We start from the raw sequence: 22953 nt of genomic DNA, 5'->3' as shown, positions 1-22953 counted from the left end.
TCTTCGAGATGAGATACCTCGGTGTTGAGAAATTTTTTTATTAATATTATTGTAGTTGAATAAAACCTAGAAACAAACTAGATTATTTAATACGATATTAACCGCTATGAGGCCATCAATTATTGAAAAATAATCTACGTACATCAATTAATGTTTCTTTATGTAACAGCCACCCTAGTACTGTCTTCTCAGACTTCGATGTTTTCTTTTACCACATAGTATGCGCCAGCCACTTCAAAACCAACCACCGTCGGACGCAAACAGTGTCCACCGCGATCGACGTGTGAGGGTTTTGTGTGAATTTCTCAACACCGAGGTATCTCATATCGAAGAACCATTCTCGCTTCCCGGTAGGTATTAGATTATGTAGGTAGTTTCTATGTTTAAAGCGAGGCAAACTAAAATACTTACTTTAGGTGGTTTGAGTAAATTAAAATTAGAGAACCGAGGGTGCTAAAAATTTTCCAGCACTGCCTCGATTCCACTAATGGTCTCCTGACTGGGGGAGAAAGGGTTGCGTATCCCAGGCGTGACCCACATTTGTTGTAACCTGTACATAGGATACGCATCCAAATCTGCCCCCAAGTTTTTTTTATTAATATAATTGTAGTTGAATAAAACCTAGAAACAAACTTGATTATTTAATACGATATTAACCGCTATGAGGCCATCAATTATTGAAAAATAATCTACGTACATCAATTAATGTTTCTTTATGTAACAGCCACCATAGTAGTGTCTTCTCAGACTTCAATGTTTTCTTTTACCACATTGTATGCGCCTGCCACTGGTATCGAAGTACGCAACCCTTTCTCCCGCAGTAGGGAGACAATTGGTGGAATGAGGCAGTGCTGGAAAATTTTTAGCAACCTCGGTTCCCTAATTTCAATTTACTCAAACCACCCAAAGTAAGTATTTTAGTTTGCCTCGCTTAATACATAGAAACTACCTACATTATCTAATACCTACCGGGAAGCGAGAATGGTTCTTCGAGATGAGATACCTCGGTGTTGAGAAATATTTTTATTAATATTATTGTAGTTGAATAAAACCTAGAAACAAACTTGATTATTTAATACGATATTAACCGCTATGAGGCCATCAATTATTGAAAAATAATCTACGTACATCAATTAATGTTTCTTTATGTAACAGCCACCCTAGTACTGTCTTCTCCAACTTCGATGTTTTCTTTTACCACATAGTATGCGCCTGCCACTGGTTTAGAAGTACGCAACCCTTTCTCCCGCAGACAGGAGATCATTGGTGGAATCGAGGCAGTGCTGGAAAATTTGAGCACACCCGGTTCCCTAATTTCAATTTACTCAAACCACCCAAAGTAAGTATTTTAGTTTGCCTCGCTTAAAACAAAGAAACTACCTACCATAATCTTATACCTACCAGGAAGCGAGAATGGTTCTTCGTGTTGAGAAATTCACACGAAACCCTGACACGTCGATCGCGGTGGACACTGTTTGCGACCGACGGCGATTGGTTTCGAATTGGGAGGCGTATACTATGTGGTAAAAGAAAACATTGAAGTTGGAAAAGACAGTACTATGGTGGCCGTTACATAAAGAAACATTAACTGATGTACGTAAATAATTTCTCAATAATTGATGGCCTCATAGCGGTTAATATCGTATTAAATAATCAAGTTTGTTTCTAGGTTTTATTCAACTAAAAAAATATAAATAAAAAAAAACTTGGGGGGAGATTTAGATGTGTATCCTATGTACAGGTTACAACAAGTGTGGGTCACGCCTGGGATACGACACCCTTTCTCCCGCAGTCAGGAGACCATTGGTGGAATCGAGGCAGTGCTGGAAAATTTGAGCACACCCGGTTCCCTAATTTCAATTTACTCAAACCACCCAAAGTAAGTATTTTAGTTTGCCTCGCTTAAAACATAGAAACTACCTACATAATCTAATACCTACCGGGAAGCGAAAATGGTTCTTCGAGATGAAATACCTCGGTGTTGAGAAATTTTTTTATTAATATTATTGTAGTTGAATAAAACCTAGAAACAAACTTGATTATTTAATACGATATTAACCGCTATGAGGCCATCAATTATTGAAAAATAATCTACGTACATCAATTAATGTTTCTTTATGTAACAGCCACCCTAGTACTGTCTTCTCAGACTTCGATGTTTTCTTTTACCACATAGTATGCGCCAGCCACTTCAAAACCAACCACCGTCGGACGCAAACAGTGTCCACCGCGATCGACGTGTGAGGGTTTTGTGTGAATTTCTCAACACCGAGGTATCTCATATCGAAGAACCATTCTCGCTTCCCGGTAGGTATTAGATTATGTAGGTAGTTTCTATGTTTAAAGCGAGGCAAACTAAAATACTTACTTTAGGTGGTTTGAGTAAATTAAAATTAGAGAACCGAGGGTGCTAAAAATTTTCCAGCACTGCCTCGATTCCACTAATGGTCTCCTGACTGGGGGAGAAAGGGTTGCGTATCCCAGGCGTGACCCACATTTGTTGTAACCTGTACATAGGATACGCATCCAAATCTGCCCCCAAGTTTTTTTTATTAATATAATTGTAGTTGAATAAAACCTAGAAACAAACTTGATTATTTAATACGATATTAACCGCTATGAGGCCATCAATTATTGAAAAATAATCTACGTACATCAATTAATGTTTCTTTATGTAACAGCCACCATAGTAGTGTCTTCTCAGACTTCAATGTTTTCTTTTACCACATTGTATGCGCCTGCCACTGGTATCGAAGTACGCAACCCTTTCTCCCGCAGTAGGGAGACAATTGGTGGAATGAGGCAGTGCTGGAAAATTTTTAGCAACCTCGGTTCCCTAATTTCAATTTACTCAAACCACCCAAAGTAAGTATTTTAGTTTGCCTCGCTTAATACATAGAAACTACCTACATTATCTAATACCTACCGGGAAGCGAGAATGGTTCTTCGAGATGAGATACCTCGGTGTTGAGAAATATTTTTATTAATATTATTGTAGTTGAATAAAACCTAGAAACAAACTTGATTATTTAATACGATATTAACCGCTATGAGGCCATCAATTATTGAAAAATAATCTACGTACATCAATTAATGTTTCTTTATGTAACAGCCACCCTAGTACTGTCTTCTCCAACTTCGATGTTTTCTTTTACCACATAGTATGCGCCTGCCACTGGTTTAGAAGTACGCAACCCTTTCTCCCGCAGACAGGAGATCATTGGTGGAATCGAGGCAGTGCTGGAAAATTTGAGCACACCCGGTTCCCTAATTTCAATTTACTCAAACCACCCAAAGTAAGTATTTTAGTTTGCCTCGCTTAAAACAAAGAAACTACCTACCATAATCTTATACCTACCAGGAAGCGAGAATGGTTCTTCGTGTTGAGAAATTCACACGAAACCCTGACACGTCGATCGCGGTGGACACTGTTTGCGACCGACGGCGATTGGTTTCGAATTGGGAGGCGTATACTATGTGGTAAAAGAAAACATTGAAGTTGGAAAAGACAGTACTATGGTGGCCGTTACATAAAGAAACATTAACTGATGTACGTAAATAATTTCTCAATAATTGATGGCCTCATAGCGGTTAATATCGTATTAAATAATCAAGTTTGTTTCTAGGTTTTATTCAACTAAAAAAATATAAATAAAAAAAAACTTGGGGGGAGATTTAGATGTGTATCCTATGTACAGGTTACAACAAGTGTGGGTCACGCCTGGGATACGACACCCTTTCTCCCGCAGTCAGGAGACCATTGGTGGAATCGAGGCAGTGCTGGAAAATTTGAGCACACCCGGTTCCCTAATTTCAATTTACTCAAACCACCCAAAGTAAGTATTTTAGTTTGCCTCGCTTAAAACATAGAAACTACCTACATAATCTAATACCTACCGGGAAGCGAAAATGGTTCTTCGAGATGAAATACCTCGGTGTTGAGAAATTTTTTTATTAATATTATTGTAGTTGAATAAAACCTAGAAACAAACTTGATTATTTAATACGATATTAACCGCTATGAGGCCATCAATTATTGAAAAATAATCTACGTACATCAATTAATGTTTCTTTATGTAACAGCCACCCTAGTACTGTCTTCTCAGACTTCGATGTTTTCTTTTACCACATAGTATGCGCCAGCCACTTCAAAACCAACCACCGTCGGACGCAAACAGTGTCCACCGCGATCGACGTGTGAGGGTTTTGTGTGAATTTCTCAACACCGAGGTATCTCATATCGAAGAACCATTCTCGCTTCCCGGTAGGTATTAGATTATGTAGGTAGTTTCTATGTTTAAAGCGAGGCAAACTAAAATACTTACTTTAGGTGGTTTGAGTAAATTAAAATTAGAGAACCGAGGGTGCTAAAAATTTTCCAGCACTGCCTCGATTCCACTAATGGTCTCCTGACTGGGGGAGAAAGGGTTGCGTATCCCAGGCGTGACCCACATTTGTTGTAACCTGTACATAGGATACGCATCCAAATCTGCCCCCAAGTTTTTTTTATTAATATAATTGTAGTTGAATAAAACCTAGAAACAAACTTGATTATTTAATACGATATTAACCGCTATGAGGCCATCAATTATTGAAAAATAATCTACGTACATCAATTAATGTTTCTTTATGTAACAGCCACCAAAGTAGTGTCTTCTCAGACTTCAATGTTTTCTTTTACCACATTGTATGCGCCTGCCACTGGTTTCGAAGTACGCAACCCTTTCTCCCGCAGTAGGGAGACAATTGGTGGAATCGAGGCAGTGCTGGAAAATTTTTAGCAACCTCGGTTCCCTAATTTCAATTTACTCAAACCACCCAAAGTAAGTATTTTAGTTTGCCTCGCTTAAAAAATAGAAACTACCTACATTATCTAATACCTACCGGGAAGCGAGAATGGTTCTTCGAGATGAGATACCTCGGTGTTGAGAAATATTTTTATTAATATTATTGTAGTTGAATAAAACCTAGAAACAAACTTGATTATTTAATACGATATTAACCGCTATGAGGCCATCAATTATTGAAAAATAATCTACGTACATCAATTAATGTTTCTTTATGTAACAGCCACCCTAGTACTGTCTTCTCCAACTTCGATGTTTTCTTTTACCACATAGTATGCGCCTGCCACTGGTTTCGAAGTACGCAACCCTTTCTCCCGCAGACAGGAGATCATTGGTGGAATCGAGGCAGTGCTGGAAAATTTGAGCACACCCGGTTACCTAATTTCAATTTACTCAAACCACCCAAAGTAAGTATTTTAGATTGCCTCGCTTAAAACATAGAAACTTCCTACATAATCTAATACCTACCGGGAAGCGAGAATGGTTCTTCGTGTTGAGAAATTCACACAAAACCCTGACACGTCGATCGCGGTAGACACTGTTTGCGACCGACGGCGATTGGTATCGAATTGGGAGGCGTATACTATGTGGTAAAAGAAAACATTGAAGTTGGAGAAGACAGTACTATGGTGGCCGTTACATAAAGAAACATTAACTGATGTACGTAGATAATTTATCAATAATTGATGGCCTCATAGCGGTTAATATCGTATTAAATAATCAAGTTTGTTTCTAGGTTTTATTCAACTAAAAAAATATAAATAAAAAAAAACTTGGGGGGAGATTTAGATGTGTATCCTATGTACAGGTTACAACAAGTGTGGGTCACGCCTGGGATACGACACCCTTTCTCCCGCAGTCAGGAGACCATTGGTGGAATCGAGGCAGTGCTGGAAAATTTTTAGCAACCTCGGTTCCCTAATTTCAATTTACTCAAACCACCCAAAGTAAGTATTTTAGTTTGCCTCGCTTAAAACATAGAAACTACCCACATAATCTAATACCTACCGGGAAGCGAAAATGGTTCTTCGAGATGAGATACCTCGGTGTTGAGAAATTTTTTTATTAATATTATTGTAGTTGAATAAAACTTAGAAACAAACAAGATTATTTAATACGATATTAACCGCTATGAGGCCATCAATTATTGAAAAATAATCTACGTACATCAATTAATGTTTCTTTATGTAACAGCCACCCTAGTACTGTCTTCTCAGACTTCGATGTTTTCTTTTACCACATAGTATGCGCCAGCCACTTCAAAACCAACCACCGTCGGACGCAAACAGTGTCCACCGCGATCGACGTGTGAGGGTTTTGTGTGAATTTCTCAACACCGATATATCTCATATCGAAGGACCATTCTCGCTTCCCGGTAGGTATTAAATTATGTAGGTAGTTTCTATGTTTAAAGCGAGGCAAACTAAAATACTTACTTTAGGTGGTTTGAGTAAATTAAAATTAGAGAACCGAGGGTGCTAAAAATTTTCCAGCACTGCCTCGATTCCACTAATGGTCTCCTCACTGGGGGAGAAAGGGTTGCGTATCCCAGGCGTGCCCCACACTTGTTGTAACCTGTACATAGGATACGCATCCAAATCTCCCCCCAAGTTTTTTTTATTAATATAATTGTAGTTGAATACAACCTAGAAACAAACTTGATGATTTAATACGATATTAACCGCTATGAGGCCATCAATTATTAAAAAATAATCTACGTACATCAATTAATGTTTCTTTATGTAACAGCCACCATAGTACTGTCTTCTCAGACTTCGATGTTTTCTTTTACCACATCGTATGCGCCTGCCACTGGTTTCGAAGTACGCAACCCTTTCTCCCGCAGTCAGGAGACAATTGGTGGAATCGAGGCAGTGCTGGAAAATTTTTAGCAACCTCGGTTCCCTAATTTCAATTTACTCAAACCACCCAAAGTAAGTATTTTAGTTTGCCTCGCTTAAAACAAAGAAACTACCTACCATAATCTTATACCTACCGGGAAGCGAGAATGGTTCTTCGTGTTGAGAAATTCACACAAAACCATGACACGTCGATCGCGGTGGACACTGTTTGCGACCGACGGCGATTGGTTTCGAATTGGGAGGCGTATACTATGTGGTAAAAGAAAACATTGAAGTTGGAAAAGACAGTACTATGGTGGCCGTTACATAAAGAAACATTAACTGATGTACGTAAATAATTTCTCAATAATTGATGGCCTCATAGCGGTTAATATCGTATTAAATAATCAAGTTTGTTTCTAGGTTTTATTCAACTAAAAAAATATTAATAAAAAAAAACTTGGGGGGAGATTTAGATGTGTATCCTATGTACAGGTTACAACAAGTGTGGGTCACGCCTGGGATACGACACCCTTTCTCCCGCAGTCAGGTGATCATTGGTGGAATCGAGGCAGTGCTGGAAAATTTTTAGCACACTCGGTTCCCTTATTTCAATTTACTCAAACCACCTAAAGTAAGTATTTTAGTTTGCCTCGCTTAAAACATAGAAACTACCTACCATAATCTTATACCTACCGGGAAGGGAGAATGGTTCTTCGAGATGAGATACCTTGGTGTTGAGAAATTCACACTAAACCCTGACACGTCGATCGCGGTAGACACTGTTTGCGACCGACGGCGATTGGTTTCGAATTGGGAGGCGTATACTATGTGGTAAAAGGAAACATTGAAGTTGGAGAAGACAGTAGTATGGTGGCTGTTACATAAAGAAACATTAATTGATGTACGTAGATTATTTTTCAATAATTGATGGCCTCATAGCGGTTAATATCGTATTAAATAATCAAGTTTGTTTCTATGTGACATGACTGTTTATTACCAGTCTGTACACAAAACCAACTGTAACAGAAATCCTTATACAACAAATAATAGATGGAGTATCTATGTTATTTTCCAGTGAGCTTATTTTACATTTGAAAAACAAAGTCATGTCTGTTTTAGAAGTATGCAGTACTTCAGATAAAAATGAAATTGTGTCAATGTTTTATGATTTGAAAATATCCTTTCTTAAACTTTAAAACTGAGTATCAAAGAATGAAATATTTTGAGTCTAATAATTTAATGTTTAAATCTAAAACAATAGTATTGGGCTTTACTCGTGAAAAAAAAAATGTTTCAGGCATAGATAAACTAATAATGGTACCAGTCCAAGGGCATTTATTACCCATTAAACAAAATTTAAAACTGTTCTTTGAACTTCCGGGAGTTTATAATACAGCCTTAGAGTATACTGAAAATGCTATGAAACAAAAAAATATTCTTACATCGTTTTTAAATGGTAGTACTTGGAAGACAATTAAGTGTAAATTTTTTGATAAAATAGTTTTTCCTATTTTCCTTTACTACGACGATGCTGAAATGGGAAATCCATTAGGGTCACATTCAGGAATTCATAAAATGGGATGTGTATACTATTCAGTACCTGCTTTTCCTCCTGAGTATTTATCGTCCTTAGATAACATATTTCCCGCCTTTTTATTTCATTCTTCGGACAGAGGAAGTTCAAAGTTTAATAATAAAATTATTTTCGCTTCTCTGATTAAAGTATTAATAGATTTGCAAGAAAACGGAATATCTATTTCAGTAAATTCAGTGAATGTTCAGGTATATTTTGTTCTTGGGTTAGTGTTGGGGGATAACTTGGGTCTCAATTCTATACTTGGTTTTGTAGAAAGCTTTTCGGCAAATTATTACTGTAGAATTAGTTTCTCTCATAAAACAAGCCTTCAAAAAATGCTCTTTGAAAGTATGGAATATCTAAGAAATGTCGAAAATTATAAATTAGATGTCCTAAAAGCCAATGTATCTGAAACAGGTATACGTGAACTTTGCATATTCAATGAAATTCCCAATTATCACGTTACTGTAAATAGTGTATGTGGTTTTATGCATGACATTACAGAAGGAGTTGCACGTTATGATATGGCTTTAATCATTACACACCTAATAAAAGATAAATATTTTACTTTAGAATGTTTAAATAATCGTATTATGTTATTTGAATATGGCTTTACCGAAAAGAAAAATTCACCACCTGCAATTAACCAAAATAATTTGAATAATGGTTGTATAATTATGTCATCTTCAGAGATGCTTTGTTTAGTTCGATATTTTGGATTAATTGTCGGTGAGCTAATTCCTATTGAAACTGAAGTTTGGAAATTATATTTAATGTTACGCCAAATTGTTGATATTTGCTGTTCGAGAAAAATTCAACCTGAATGTTCTTTTTTATTAAACAATATAGTTGCTGAACATAATCGGCTATACTTATTATTATCTCAAAGTACTCTAAAACCTAAATTCCATTTTTTAACCCATTATGGCAGTCTATTACTTAAAAATGGGCCTTTAATATTGACTTCTTCAATACGCTTTGAAGCAAAACATAAAATTTTAAAAGCTTTTTCAAACTCAATACCTTGTCGAATCAACCTTGGTTATACCCTTACAAATAAGCTTCAATTGCAAATGATAAATCGATATTTTACACAAACTGGTTTAAGACCAGATTTAAAATTAGGTCAAAGTTGTATTATTTTCCCAACTGTTGAAATACCATCTAGTTTCTTAAAGCAATTACCTATTGAATTAAAATCATTTGTATCATGGATGGATTTTAAAGGTGTATCCTATAGAGTTGGTATGGTTTTAGTATTAGAAGTAACATTAGACAGTTGTATATTTGGAAAAATAATAAAAATTGTAATAGGTACCTCAATGATACCATATATAATATTTATTCCATTAATAACTATTGGTTTCGACAGCCATTTTCATGCTTGTCAAGTGGAATTAAATTCTGGATTGCAAATTTTTGGTAGTTATTTAACTAATTTGCCAGATCCAACTCCTACTGTTATTAGAACTTTAGCTAATGGAACTCTGTTTGTATCATTAAGATATGCATTGTAATTTATAATGTATTTAAAATGTATAATATTCTTTTGTTTATTAGTATTAATCAAAATAAATTATTACCTATTATTACTAGAGCTTGTAAACCATTGTACATACCGGACATATTTCTGGCATTGTCGTAGGATTGTCCACGTCAATAATTTATGTTGATATTTAATTCAGTTAATTTCGTTAATATTGCAACTTCCATTTCTTTACTTTTATGTCCAACCGATGGAATAAAACATAAAAATCGTTCTACTGCAGTCCCATCTAAATTAACGTATCTAATAGCAATTGTTAATTGATCTAATTTTGTGATATCGAGAGTAGAATCTACGATTAACGAGAAATATTTAGCTGCCGTTACTTCATTTACAATATTACAAAGTACAGATTTGTTCATAAGTGTTATTAACTCATCGCAAATAGTGTGGGACAGATATGAGACATTTCCACGGCCTTTATTACCGTATTCGTCAAGATGTTTGGACATTAATGGATCGAATTTCGCAATTAATTCTGAACAACCGAGATAATTGCCATTATTTTTAGAACCCAGCGTCTCATTATTGCCACGAAATGCAAGACCTCTGCCTGATAAAAATATAACTGTTTCAATTAAACGGTGAATTATACTTCTCCAATAAAGTTCTCTTTTTTCAAGTTCAATTTTTAACTCAACATCAATACCTGTAGTTAATTTACGTCTTGAGAACCATATGCGAATAGATTCATTATGCATCAAATTCTTTTCTGTTCAACTTTTTCTAAACATTTTTTCCAATCAGTAAATCCTGAATCGGTGGAACTAAACGGTGTTTTTTTATTAGAAAATAGAAGGCAGTAAAAACAAAATACTGCATTTTTTGAAGTTGAGTATAGTAACCATTGTCTATCTTTGATTTCACCATTCAAAAGTTTCCTTTTGAAAATATCACGCGGTAACTTCCTATTAAATTCACCACATTTACGAATAGTATTATCAAAATTAATTATTTTAGGATTTGATACAACTGGGTTACGAATAAAATAATCAATCATATCAGAATTTATTTTCCATAAGGCTGGATCTTGTGATGGACAAATTGGAACATTGGTAGTTTTACAAATTAATTTAATGTCAGATTTTAAAGTATCGTCATCGGTTTTTAACAATTTTTCAACTTGTTCATCAGAATTGAGTTTTAACGATTTAAGATTTTCGTCATCGGTTTTTAACGATTTTTCAACTTGTTCATCAGAATTTAGTTTTAACGATTTCAGAGTTTCGTCATCGGTTTTTAACGATTTTTCAATTAATACATCAGAATCGGGTTTCTGGAAATTTTAAAAGATTATATTTTAGTAACTAATTTAAATTTCACAATCCACGGGTAAATCAATTTTACGTTAGGTTAGCCGTTAGGTGATCAAAAAATACAGAATATTTTATTCTGTAAAATAAAAACATAAAACATCATTCTTACAATATGTAGATATGATTGAATAAATTTATCGGAAAATCAAAACCGAAAAAAACAAATAAAAACTTACATTCTGCAGATTAGCAAACTATTTAACAACAATATTTGATAAATGTCAAAATTTAAAAAAATATTTTAAATAATCAAAGTAATAATAAAGTTATTATAACATACGTTAAAAAAAAAACTTTAAAACATTGGAGTTAGATAATTAGATACAAGTATACAACAGTTAATACAAATTATTGCATAATATTATGTTAAATAATGCTGATCTACCATTTATAGAAAATAGTCAAAAGAAAAATGTAATCTAATAAAATACAATCGTAGTCTGAAGTATTTAAAATTAATTATAAATTCGTTTTACTACGATTACGTTCTACTACTACGAGACTCGAAAGACGAACAGATAACCGAACCTATAATATAGCCATACGGGTATGAAACAAACACGACTATATTTATTGCTGTAAACATATTGTGTACAATATTTCGAAAATAATACGATAATATGAACAAAAATAGAAACGCGTCGCCGCTTAGCCGTCGGTCCGAGCGCTATAAAAATAATATGGTCTTTCTATTTTACTAATAATTTATAATACAATGAACGTTCACGTAATAATTCTGTAGTAGGCGATTCGATATAAATATCTACTATAATATTACTGTTATTATTTGTTATACACATTTTTCAATGAATAATAATTCTTCCTAAAAATTAAAATACATTAGAAAAATTCAAAACTTTCGTTTTCACTGTTAAGAATTTGCCGCCCCTAAAAATTTGCCGCCCGGGGCAACTGCCCCCTTTGCCCTCCCCCCTTAACCCGGCACCGTACAGGTGTTTAATTATTGCGGTGTAAAGGTCGTAAAATATTCATTAGAAGTGCTTATCGCAATATAATCATACGTATTCTTTACGTACGAAAACTGTTTATTTTTTATTTTAATCGGCATTGGAATTATATTATATAAAATAAAATTCTGTTGATCTACTAAAGGTATTTTGATATTAAACATCAATAATTGATTTTGATACACAACACTGACCTCTGATAATTGATACAAATTATAAGGTTCAATATTGTCGATATCAATCGGTAAAGATGTGCCTTTAGGTAATGATAATTTAATTTCTTTCATGCTTTCATGTAATGCTTCTATCGATAAAACTCCCGAATGCCCTTGCTAAATTTATCATTTCTGATATATAATTAGTCTCAAATGCATATTGACTTAGTAATAAATTTAATAACAAATATGAATCTTGTATTCGTGTCTTATGATCTACCTCGATTGTTTTATTTATTAATTGATCTGATAAATTTCGTATATCAACCATCAACTCTTTAATTTTATTACGTAAAAATGTGTTGTCTCTATAACTTTGTTCCGATTGTCTAACTACTGTTTTAATGACTCTTGTTTGTTATTTTAATATACTTAACGCACTTTTTTCGGATTGTTGTAATTGCAATACATTATTCGTATTTGTTTCTACGCAATTATTATCGCAAATTCCAAATAAAATATTTGCTAAATTACCCACAACGTCAATTACTCTTCTCCTTCCCCTTTTAGAGTGATGTCCTAAGGTTTTCAAAATGTTTGCCCTTTTATCTAATATTTCTTTGGTAAAATCTGTAATTACAGTTTTGAAATTTTGACAAATGATGTTAGTTTTTGATGGAATCAATTCGTTTTCAATGCAATATTGTTTCGTATTATCTAAATATGTATCAAAGGTTTTTTCTCGTTCGTTATAAATTGTTAGATTAACATATGTCAATAGTGTCCATTGTGTGTTTATGATCCTAACGGACCCTTTATTTTCAAAATAAAGTCCTGAGTGATTGCTCACGTGTGTAATGTTGTATAGTGCATGTTGTGTTCCGTGTGTTGGTGTGTGTATGATAGACAGACATATGATGAACCTATAACCATCTTAACTATACTCCGGCCCACGAGAGAAGTAACCCGTGTCCCGACCGAATCGCGTTCGAATCCGCGCATCCCCCACCTAGTTGACATATCGACGTTGCACGATCTCAACCGTTCACGTTCGGTAACGTTGTATAGTGTGTATCATAACGTATACTTGCTATAGTGTGTCAATACGTCCGTGTCACTAATTCCGCGCCACTTATACGTCTGTAAACCACCTGTTTACTTAATTATTGTCGTTTTTTTTGTTGTTAATTTTTTTTTTTAAATGAATATCTCTCAAGAGGAATGTCAATCAAAACATGACCCTGCTACATGTGCTGAAACAAGCATCGATGTTGCAGAAATGCCTTCACCTATTAAAAAAAATCGAAAAGGACAGGTAAGAATTTTTAAATTTTTTTTATCTATTGAATTTAGATTTATTAACTCAGTCTTAGTATTTTATTCGTAAAAATATTTTTTATAAATTATATACAGGGTGTAACAGAAAGGACTAACTAATGCAATAACATTTTTTATAATCAATATTTTGAATTGTTATATATATAATTTACAGTTACTTGCGCTATATATTATAATATAAGAAAATTATTTTTATTTTTTAATACTGAATATAAAAAATTTTAAATTGAATTAAATTGTTTTTAATGAGTTCAATACAACCAATTTGTAAATCTGATTATAAGAACAATTTTGATGGTAACAATATTTATCTAAGTCAAATAGTTTATTTTTTAGAATTTTTTAAAATATGAATATTTTTTTGATTAAATTCATTAGGAACGTAATAACATTTTTATAAATTTAGTTTTAGGACATTTTCTGACATGAGTATATTTACTACTCATATAATGTTAAAAAATTGTTGTCCTACGTTAAGGTAGCATTATTTATTTATTTATTTATTTTTTGGTCAGGTTTATCTGTTACACCTTATGTGTATATGTTTTACATAATTCGTAAATTCTAAATTATGAACGAAACGAAATCATTTTTATATTTGAACATCGTATTATAGTAATTAAATAATTAAATAATTATTGTTTCAGTTTGTTGGAAGAGGGCAAAAACAGAATATTGTGAATTTATACAAGTCAAAAAAACATCAACAGCCAGACATAAAGTATAAAGATTTGATAGCATCTATTTCAAAAGAAATTGGGATTGGAAAGCGTACAGTGATAACCACAATAAGTGAGTACAAAAATACAGGACAGTTGAAGTCGCCATGTAAAACAAAAATCCGCCCCAAAATCAATGACAAAATTGACAATTTTGACAAAAACGCAATTCGTCAAAAAATTCATGGATTTTGGTTTAGAGGTGAAATCCCAACTTTAAGGAAAATTGTCAATGCTATTGATGAGGATCCAGATATTCCGAGTTTACCTAGAACCTCTTTACAGCGGATATTGAAAGAGTTAAATTTTGAATACCTATACAAAAAGGAATTGGAATAGTGCGCTTACGGAAAGAGGAGATCTCGTTGTTTGGCGACAAAAATATATTGAGGACATAAGGCAATATCGGAGTGAAGGTCGTACAATATATTTCCTTGATGAAACGTGGGTAAACGCAGGGGAATGTAGCAGTAGAGTATGGATTGACACTTCGGTAAAATCTCATAGGGATGCATTCCTGAAAGGACTATCTACAGGCCCCAAAAATCCATCAGGTAAAGGCAAACGTCTAATAGTTGTCCATATTGGTTCAGCAGATGGTTTCGTCGAAGGGGGTCTATTGTGTTTTGAGTCGAAAAAAAACACAGCAGACTACCACGACGAAATGAATGGCGACACGTTTTACGAATGGTTTTGTGGAGTTCTGCCTCGATTAAAGGAAAATTCAATAATAGTTATGGACAACGCATCGTACCATTCTGTCAAAAAAGACCCGGTTCCCACAGTGGCTTGGAAAAAAGAAGACATAATAAATTGGTTGAAGTCTAAAGATATTGTTTTCGATAAACCGATGGTGAAATTTCGATTGCTTGATAAGGTAAACGAAATTAAACCTCTTCACACTAAATATGTAATTGACGAAGAGGCTTTGAAAACAAATCGACATGTATTACGTTTGCCATCTTACCATGCCGAACTTAATCCTATAGAACTTGCGTGGTCTGTAGTGAAGAATCATGTTAAACAAAATAATACAACATTTAAACTAAATGATGTTAAAAAATTGCTGATCGAAGGTGTCCAGAAAGTGACTTCTGACATGTGGGCCAATTTCGTTAGTCATACTATTAAAGAAGAAGACAAATTGTATGAAATTGACTTCATCACTGAAAATATGCTGGATAATGAAGAATCACATTCACATATAATGACTATAACTGGTGACACTTCTTCTGATTTTTCTGACGAGTAATTATTGTAAAATATATACCTAATTAATAAATGTGACTTAAATATTTTTTTGTATTTATATACTAAATATTATATTTTTGTTATTATCCGATTCTAATATATAATATTTATAAAAGTGACTTACATTTTTTTTTTGTATTTATGAACTAAATATTATGTATATTTTTTGTTTTTTCATACAATTGTAAAATATATTATTAATACTAACATAACTAAATCACTTTTGAATACCTAAACGTGAAATATCACGTTATAGTATACATATTATGTAGGTACTTATATACTTTAAATTTTACATGTTTTTATACTATTACGTACAATTTTGTAAATATTGAATATTTAAAAATAAAAATAAATTTTAATTAACATTTGTTCCACTCGTGCTATACGTTAATATTATGAATGACAATATATTATAATCACTCTGTATAGCGCTTGTTTCGCTCTGTATGCACGCCACAACCCGACACTGAATGACACAAAGTGGGGGAATAGAGGTCTCGGAACGGTTGCAGCCGTCAGTCTGCATGCGCGAAACGGGTTACTTCTCTCGTGGGCCGGAGTATAGATTAGCGTGATTTCGTTATCTATTACTTCCTAATACAATTAATCTACTAATAATTTCTACATGTTATATTTGAATACGTGTTTTTTTTCTTTTTTTTTTTTTTAATTATTATCAACTATTTTGTTAAATAATTGTAAATGATTCATATGGACTCTTACGATTTTGTTGTTTTTTTTAATCGACACATTTACGGGTTCATGGACCTCTACGATTTCATATGGACCTATCCAATTAGGTTCCAGCTTGTTTTTCTTTTTCATATTTTTCATAAGTACTTTATCTCCTATTTCTAATTCTATCGGATTAATGTGTTTATCGTAATTAGATTTCGATTTTAATTTTGCCTCAATTAAATGATTTTTTGCCATTTGTCTTGCTTCCTGCATACGAGTTCTCAAATCGCTTACGTAATCATTATAATTATAACCCTGCGATGGTGGTTTCAAAAAACTCGATGGAACAACCGGTTGTATACCGAAAACTAACTCGTACGGCGTAAACTTATGTGCTGTATGTGGTGTTGTGTTATACATATACATAGCATAACTCAACATATCACACCAATTTTCCTATTTTTCGTCACTAAAGTTCCTCAAATATTCCTTTAAAGTCTTGTGACTACGCTCCAGGGACCCATTTGTCATCGGCGAATAAGCTATTGTTTGCATTTTATTAATTTTTAATAATTTGCACATTTGTTTGAATAAGGACGATAAAAAATTTGAACCTTGGTCACTTAAAATATTTGTAGGAATTCCGAAATAACACACAAATTTGTCTACAGATGTCTTAGCGATGGTCGCTGCGTCCGTAGCTTTTGATATATTTATGGATATGCTGCCGAAAATTTAGTTAAATCCTCTTGCAGGGTTAAGATGTGTGTATAATCATTCATTGATTTTGTTAACGGTCCTACTATATCTATAGCTACTCTTTCAAAAGCTCTCGATGAAGTGGTGGTAATTACCAATGGTTGTTTACTTTTCCGTTTTTCTTTGTTAATCTGGCAAGGCTTACAATTGTTAATATAGTTCCTAACCTCTTTTTTCATGCCCTTCCACTGTACCCATTAACGTAATCGTTTTACTGTTCTAGACACCCCTTTATGTCCCCCTATGCATGTCATATGTTGTTCCGTAATTAACGCTTTTTTTACTTCGTCCGAAATTTTATAGTCTGTCAATATTTTAATTTTAATCTCAGTACCTTTGAAAATGTAACGTAACATACTCCTAACTATATCGTAATTTAGGTCCGTCATCATTTTCGGAATTGCTAACTTAGTAATCTTTTCCTTAACACACACATTCTTTACATTAATTAGAGTTTCATATAATGCTTTATACGTTGGACTTTGATTAAACGATTCTTCCGTACATGCATATAAATATTTCCTATCATTATAACCTACTACGATGACCTCCTTCACCTTTGTGTTTCCAGGTACTTGATTTCCAATGTGTCCTAATTGAGTTAAATAATCATGAAGTACATTAAATTTCAATTGTACGTCCGCAGTTACTGTTAGAAGTATATCATAATCGTTCGGTATAGCCTGATATGTTTCATTAATTTCTTTGATATTATTATTTACATACACATTATTGTTATTCATAAATTCATCGAACGACATTTTATCCAAATTTTTTATTACACATATACGTGATAATGCATCTGCATTACAATGTTCCGTACCCGGTTTATACACTATTTCATAATCGAATTCTTGTAATAATATGCGCCACCGCGCTAATCTCGAGTTCATGTCTGATACGTTGAATAGCCAAACTAGCGGCCTGTGGTCAGTAATTATCTTGAACCGTTTCCCCCATAAGTATAGCCTAAAATGTTTGATACCAAATACGATGCCTAAACATTCTTTTTCTATGGTGGAATAATTTACTTCATTAGTATTCAGAACTCTTGATGCGTACGAAATCGGCTTATCACTACCCATTTCTCCTTGAGATAGTATACAACCTAAAGCATAATTTGAAGCATCTAATGCTAATAGAAATTCTTTGTTGAAATCAGGGTATTGTAATATTGGCTCTTTTGTCAAAATATCTTTTAATTTTTCAAATGCGTATTGATATGCGTCCCACCATGCAAATTTGGTGTTCTTCTTCAGTAAACAGGTTAATGGCTTTGCGATTTTTACGTATTCTGCAATGAAACGCCTATAGTACCCTGTTAGTCCTAAAAATGCCTTAATGTCGGTTGTGTTTTTCGGAACGGTACCTTTTTAACGCATTCGACCTTACCCTCATCATGTTGAACCCCCTCTGCCGATAATTTATGCCCTAAAAATAATACTTCCTTCCTCAAAAAATGTCATTTTCGCGGTTGTAATTTCAACTTGTTTTCCCTAAGTTTCTCGAACATGATTTTCAATTTTCTAATCATAGAACTAAGTGACTCTGCACTTATAACTAAATCATCTAAATACGCGTACATGTTTAGATCTTCGCAGCCTGTCAGCAACGCATGCATTAATTCCGAAAAAACTGCTGGTGCTGTTTTTAACCCAAAAGGCATTTTCAACCATTCCCAATGACCTGTAGAGGTCGAAAATGCTGTTTTGTGCGTGTCTCTCGGAAGTATAGAAATTTGGTGATATCCATTTGCAAAATCTAACGTAGAAAAGTACTTTGAGTGGCATAATTTATTTAGAATGTCCGTATTTAAAGGAAGTGGCCAAGAATTGCTTACTGTAATTAAATTTAACTTCCTAAAATCTACACATAATCGATATTTCTTTTCCCCGTCAATCCCCACTTTCTTTGGAACTAAAATCAACGGATGACTCCACGGTGAATTGCTTATCCCTATCACTTGTTGTTGTACTAAATCTGCCACTTGCCTATTTATCTCTTTTTTTTTGTTGTTCTGCTAATCTATATTGACGAGTATTAATAGGGGGGTGATTAAGTGGTGTTTTAATTCTGTGTGTAACTAAGTCAGTACCAATAACCTTAACTCCTTCTACAAAAAGTACGTCCGAAAATTCATAACAAAGATCTGATAATGCCTTTAGCTCTTCTTCGTTAAGGTGATTAGTTAATAAATGTTCCGTAATGGTTTTAATTCTGTCCGTAAAATTAATTGGTTCTGATTTAATATTGTTAAGTATTTCAAAGTACATTATTGATTTATCACTTTTATTCTCGTCTATTAACGCAGACTCTACATCATCCTTATCTATAAACAAATCCCAGTTAATTTCGTTTGTTTTCAACTCCCGCAAATTAACATAATTTTCCGAAGTATTCATGACAGTTGCCATGATTGAATTATTTTCACATATTGATATTGTATTTCCCAGCCAAACCGAATTTGATAAATTTTGCTTATTAATTACTACTGAGTCGCCGTTATTTATGTCTTCGTTTGTAACCGAAATAGTTAGAATATTGCTCGACCTCGGTGGTAAGCTCATTATATTTTCTTTATTTTGTTGTTTACCAATTATCATTTCCCCCTTCTTTAAATTAAGCGTAACATCGTTATTGTTAAAAAACGGTATACCAAGAATTCCGGTCATCGAACCTGGAAACTTATCATTGACTACGTGAAAAACCGTATCGTAATAATTATTTTTATCAATAGTTAAATTGATTTTAATAATGCCTAAAGTACTTATGGAATTCTCATTAATACCTATTAGTGTGGTTGTTGTACATTCTACTGGTACGTTATCTTTTATTGACAATAATTTAATAATGTTTAAATCTGCGCCTGTAAATAAAACATATGTTGCGCCCCCAATTAAAAATATATTTTCTTTGCCCAATAACGCTTCTGAATCAATTTTAATTTGATTACTGTTCAACGAAATTACTTCTTTATCTGCCCCGTGTTTTAACATAAATACTGATATATTTTTAATATCGCCTATCGTTTTTATTTCCGCTGTGGTCGACGAGCCATCAACATTTTTTGCTTTTTTTCGTTATTGTACTTAAGTTTACGGCAATCCTTAACTATGTGCCCCAGTTTTTTACAATAGTTACATGTCATTGTTGAATAAGAAGTACTACCTCCACTGTATTCTTTTTTATAAAAGTATTAGTACTTCCCCCAGCGTTACCTGCAGATTTCCTAGGTTTTCTACACTCTTTACCTTAATGCCCGAACCCCTCACAGTTAAAACACTTCAGTTTGTAAACGGAAGAAGAACTTTTATTAAGAGTATCGTATTTAGGTTTTAAGTTATTATATGCTTGTTCTTCTTCCAATGCTGCCTTAATCATTTCGTCCAAAGTTTTTAATTGCATAGCACGTAAGACCGTTCGAATTGAATGAAATAACCCGTCCACGAATATATTTTGCGCTTGACTAGTCAAAACACTCGAAATAATTTTACTTTCCTCTACTCCTTTATTTTTAGTCATTTCGATAATTAATTGATATAATGCTAATTCTATTCTTGCCGCATAACCAGTAACTTTTTCAAATTTACCTTGAGTTATGGATGTTAATTGTTTCGTTAGATATATAGAATAATTGTTCCCAAAGTTCGCTCTTAAAATTTGTATTAGATCTGTGTACGTCTTAATATTTTTATGTTCCGTAACACATTGTGCTTTTCCCGACAAATTACACATTAATGCTTCAAAAACATCCCCAGAAATAGCATCATCAATGTGGGTGAATACGAATTTATATTTTTTCTCAAAAAGGTTTAAATCTTGATTTAGTAACCCTGCGAACTCTGGTAACATTCTGATTGCATTATCGAAATTTAATTTATTCATTTTGTTAAGTTCTAATTGGCCTACTAGATTTTGTAAATGCAATAAATAATTATCTCTTTGTACACCTGATACTCTACGAGGTAAATTGAAAAACCACTCTAACTCTAAATCAATAGTTGACATAAATATAGAATATTAATTTACCATAAGTTTTGCATAATCTCAATATTGATTGAACCGGATTTTCTGACTACAAAACTGAAGTAACTGGACTCGACATAGAATTTTGCACTTGACTCGAATGTTGATTGAATCCAACTCGTAATGTTGATTGTAGTTGACTCGTACTGTTGATTGTAGTTAAATTGTATGTTGATTGCAGTTGAATTTGACTTGACTGTTGATTGCAGTTGAATTGTATGTTGATTGTAGTTGGCTTGATTTTCTGACTTATACTCTGTGTATCTTTAATATATAAATATTTTTATATATAAATTGTTAACGTAACTTGTACTTGAACTAATTTGTTGCTTGATTTTGTTGACTTCGGATTTTGAATGACGTTGTATTATTCTAATTCACTTTGTAGCTTAAATCATTCGACACACCGCTGCCACCAAAATGTTGTAACGTGTCCGCTTCAGCACTCTCAATTGAATTAGAAGTATAATAAAGATACACAAATTTAGGTTTTTTTTAAAAGTATATTTATTAATTACAACAAACGTCTGTCTGAACTACAAGTACATACTCTCGTCGTCTCTAGTATCCGACTCCCTTATTATCACAGTGACTTTCCTATTTATCCTGAGCGGAATCACCTTGTTATGATGACGTTCGTTCGTTCGTTCGATCTCAAGGTGTGCGCTATTTCTAGTCGTCACCTTTGATCTGTGCACACGCTTTCCTATTTTATGGTATTTTGTAGCAAAGTCAACGAATGTCAGTGTATTACATAACATAGTTATATCTATTATTTTACATACTAATAATGAGGATTATTACAGTTGACATAAGAAAGATATTAAATAATTACTGTATACCCATTTATATGTATAGTTAAAATAGACCTATTTAGACAAATTATGTATGCAAGTTAATTGATATAAGTTTAAAAAAATCTCGATTGAAGATATCTTAAATAAGGATGTGTTTAGGTTTAATATAAAAAATACTATGATATAAATTATAATTAAAGTAAATTATAAAAAATTAAGATCTTCGAAATATTTTACTTGTATCTTTTTGCCCAGTTTATCTTTTTTGCAAAATATCCTGGCATGACTTGTCCAAATGAAACGATAGCCCAGTTCCTTACCTTTCATTGTTGATTCTCAGAATAGTTTTCTATTGAAAGCCGTAAGAGTGTAGTTTATATAGACTCAATGACTTTTGTATTCAATTTTACCTCGCTTCTTAATAAATTCATCACGTTTTCTCCTTGATGCAAATTCCACAATTATCAAAGGCTTATCCAGATTACGGTTCGAAGGGCACCGTTACCCCAGCACTGCCAACTTTGAAACTGAATATCAAAATTATCCAGTATTATGTACTTTATTTTGTACAACCAAAATTAAATTTTGTACACCTCCCCTAACACGAGAAAACGCGATTCTCCCATATCCGTGCTGCGATAAAGTTACCCCCATTTTAGAGTTCTATTTTATTTCACTGGATTCATTTTAAATTAAATTTTAGTTTAAATATGCTTACTGTATTTTTTAAAATGTATAATTCAACAAATAAATTATTCGAACATTTAAAAATTATAAAAATACTATATGTTTATTCCAAATAATAATATGTTATTAACAGTGTCATCTCAAAATGTTGATCTGCCATTTATCCTCTTCTCTTGTTCGGTAACTGTCCTCCAGTCTTAAAATGCCGTTCAACATGTGCAGCAAATGAAGGGACGGCAGTATTATACTTAATATTATAATATATTTCTTTAAGGTAATTTGGTAATACTGAAGGGGATTTAATATTTGTGTTAGAAAAATAATTGTCAACAAGATTTTATAATCATTATTTGAATCCAAAACATTATATTCTTTAAAATTAAAAAATCATTCTCAAAGTTACTATTATTACATTCTATAGACGTTGTCTTGGAATTAGACTG

The 22953-nt window shown here is 33.2% G+C and overlaps 2 protein-coding genes across 2 annotated transcripts; one reads left to right on the top strand and one right to left on the bottom strand.

The window, feature by feature from the left end:
• The first annotated feature begins 8005 nt into the window (after positions 1-8005).
• On the top strand, positions 8006-9784 carry LOC132951026 (uncharacterized). The gene is made up of 3 exons (XM_061022707.1): positions 8006-8473; positions 8891-9548; positions 9660-9784. The coding sequence occupies exons 1-3, from the start codon at positions 8006-8008 to the stop codon at positions 9782-9784; spliced, it is 1251 nt and encodes a 416-aa protein (XP_060878690.1).
• A 139-nt stretch (positions 9785-9923) lies between these two features.
• Positions 9924-10514, bottom strand: LOC132951019 (zinc finger MYM-type protein 1-like). The gene has a single exon (XM_061022694.1). It carries the CDS (start codon positions 10512-10514, stop codon positions 9924-9926), a length of 591 nt encoding a protein of 196 aa, XP_060878677.1.
• Positions 10515-22953: the final 12439 nt, after the last annotated feature.

The sequence above is a fragment of the Metopolophium dirhodum genome, chromosome 1 (genome assembly GCF_019925205.1).
Source record: "Metopolophium dirhodum isolate CAU chromosome 1, ASM1992520v1, whole genome shotgun sequence".
Lineage (NCBI taxonomy): Eukaryota > Metazoa > Arthropoda > Insecta > Hemiptera > Aphididae > Metopolophium > Metopolophium dirhodum.
Note: the sequence above shows the minus strand (reverse complement) of the source record. Positions and strands in the feature narration are given on the sequence as shown.

Bases quoted from the DNA above. Each gene is read 5' to 3' on its own strand.
- LOC132951026 (XM_061022707.1), top strand. From the start codon at position 8,006: ATGGTACCAGTCCAAGGGCATTTATTACCCATTAAACAAAATTTAAAA. The intron at 8,474-8,890 runs GTATATTTTGTT...TTTACCGAAAAG, and splicing joins TAAATTCAGTGAATGTTCAG to AAAAATTCACCACCTGCAAT. The intron at 9,549-9,659 runs GTATATTTGGAA...ATGCTTGTCAAG, and splicing joins AGAAGTAACATTAGACAGTT to TGGAATTAAATTCTGGATTG.
- LOC132951019 (XM_061022694.1), bottom strand. From the start codon at position 10,514: ATGCATAATGAATCTATTCGCATATGGTTCTCAAGACGTAAATTAACT.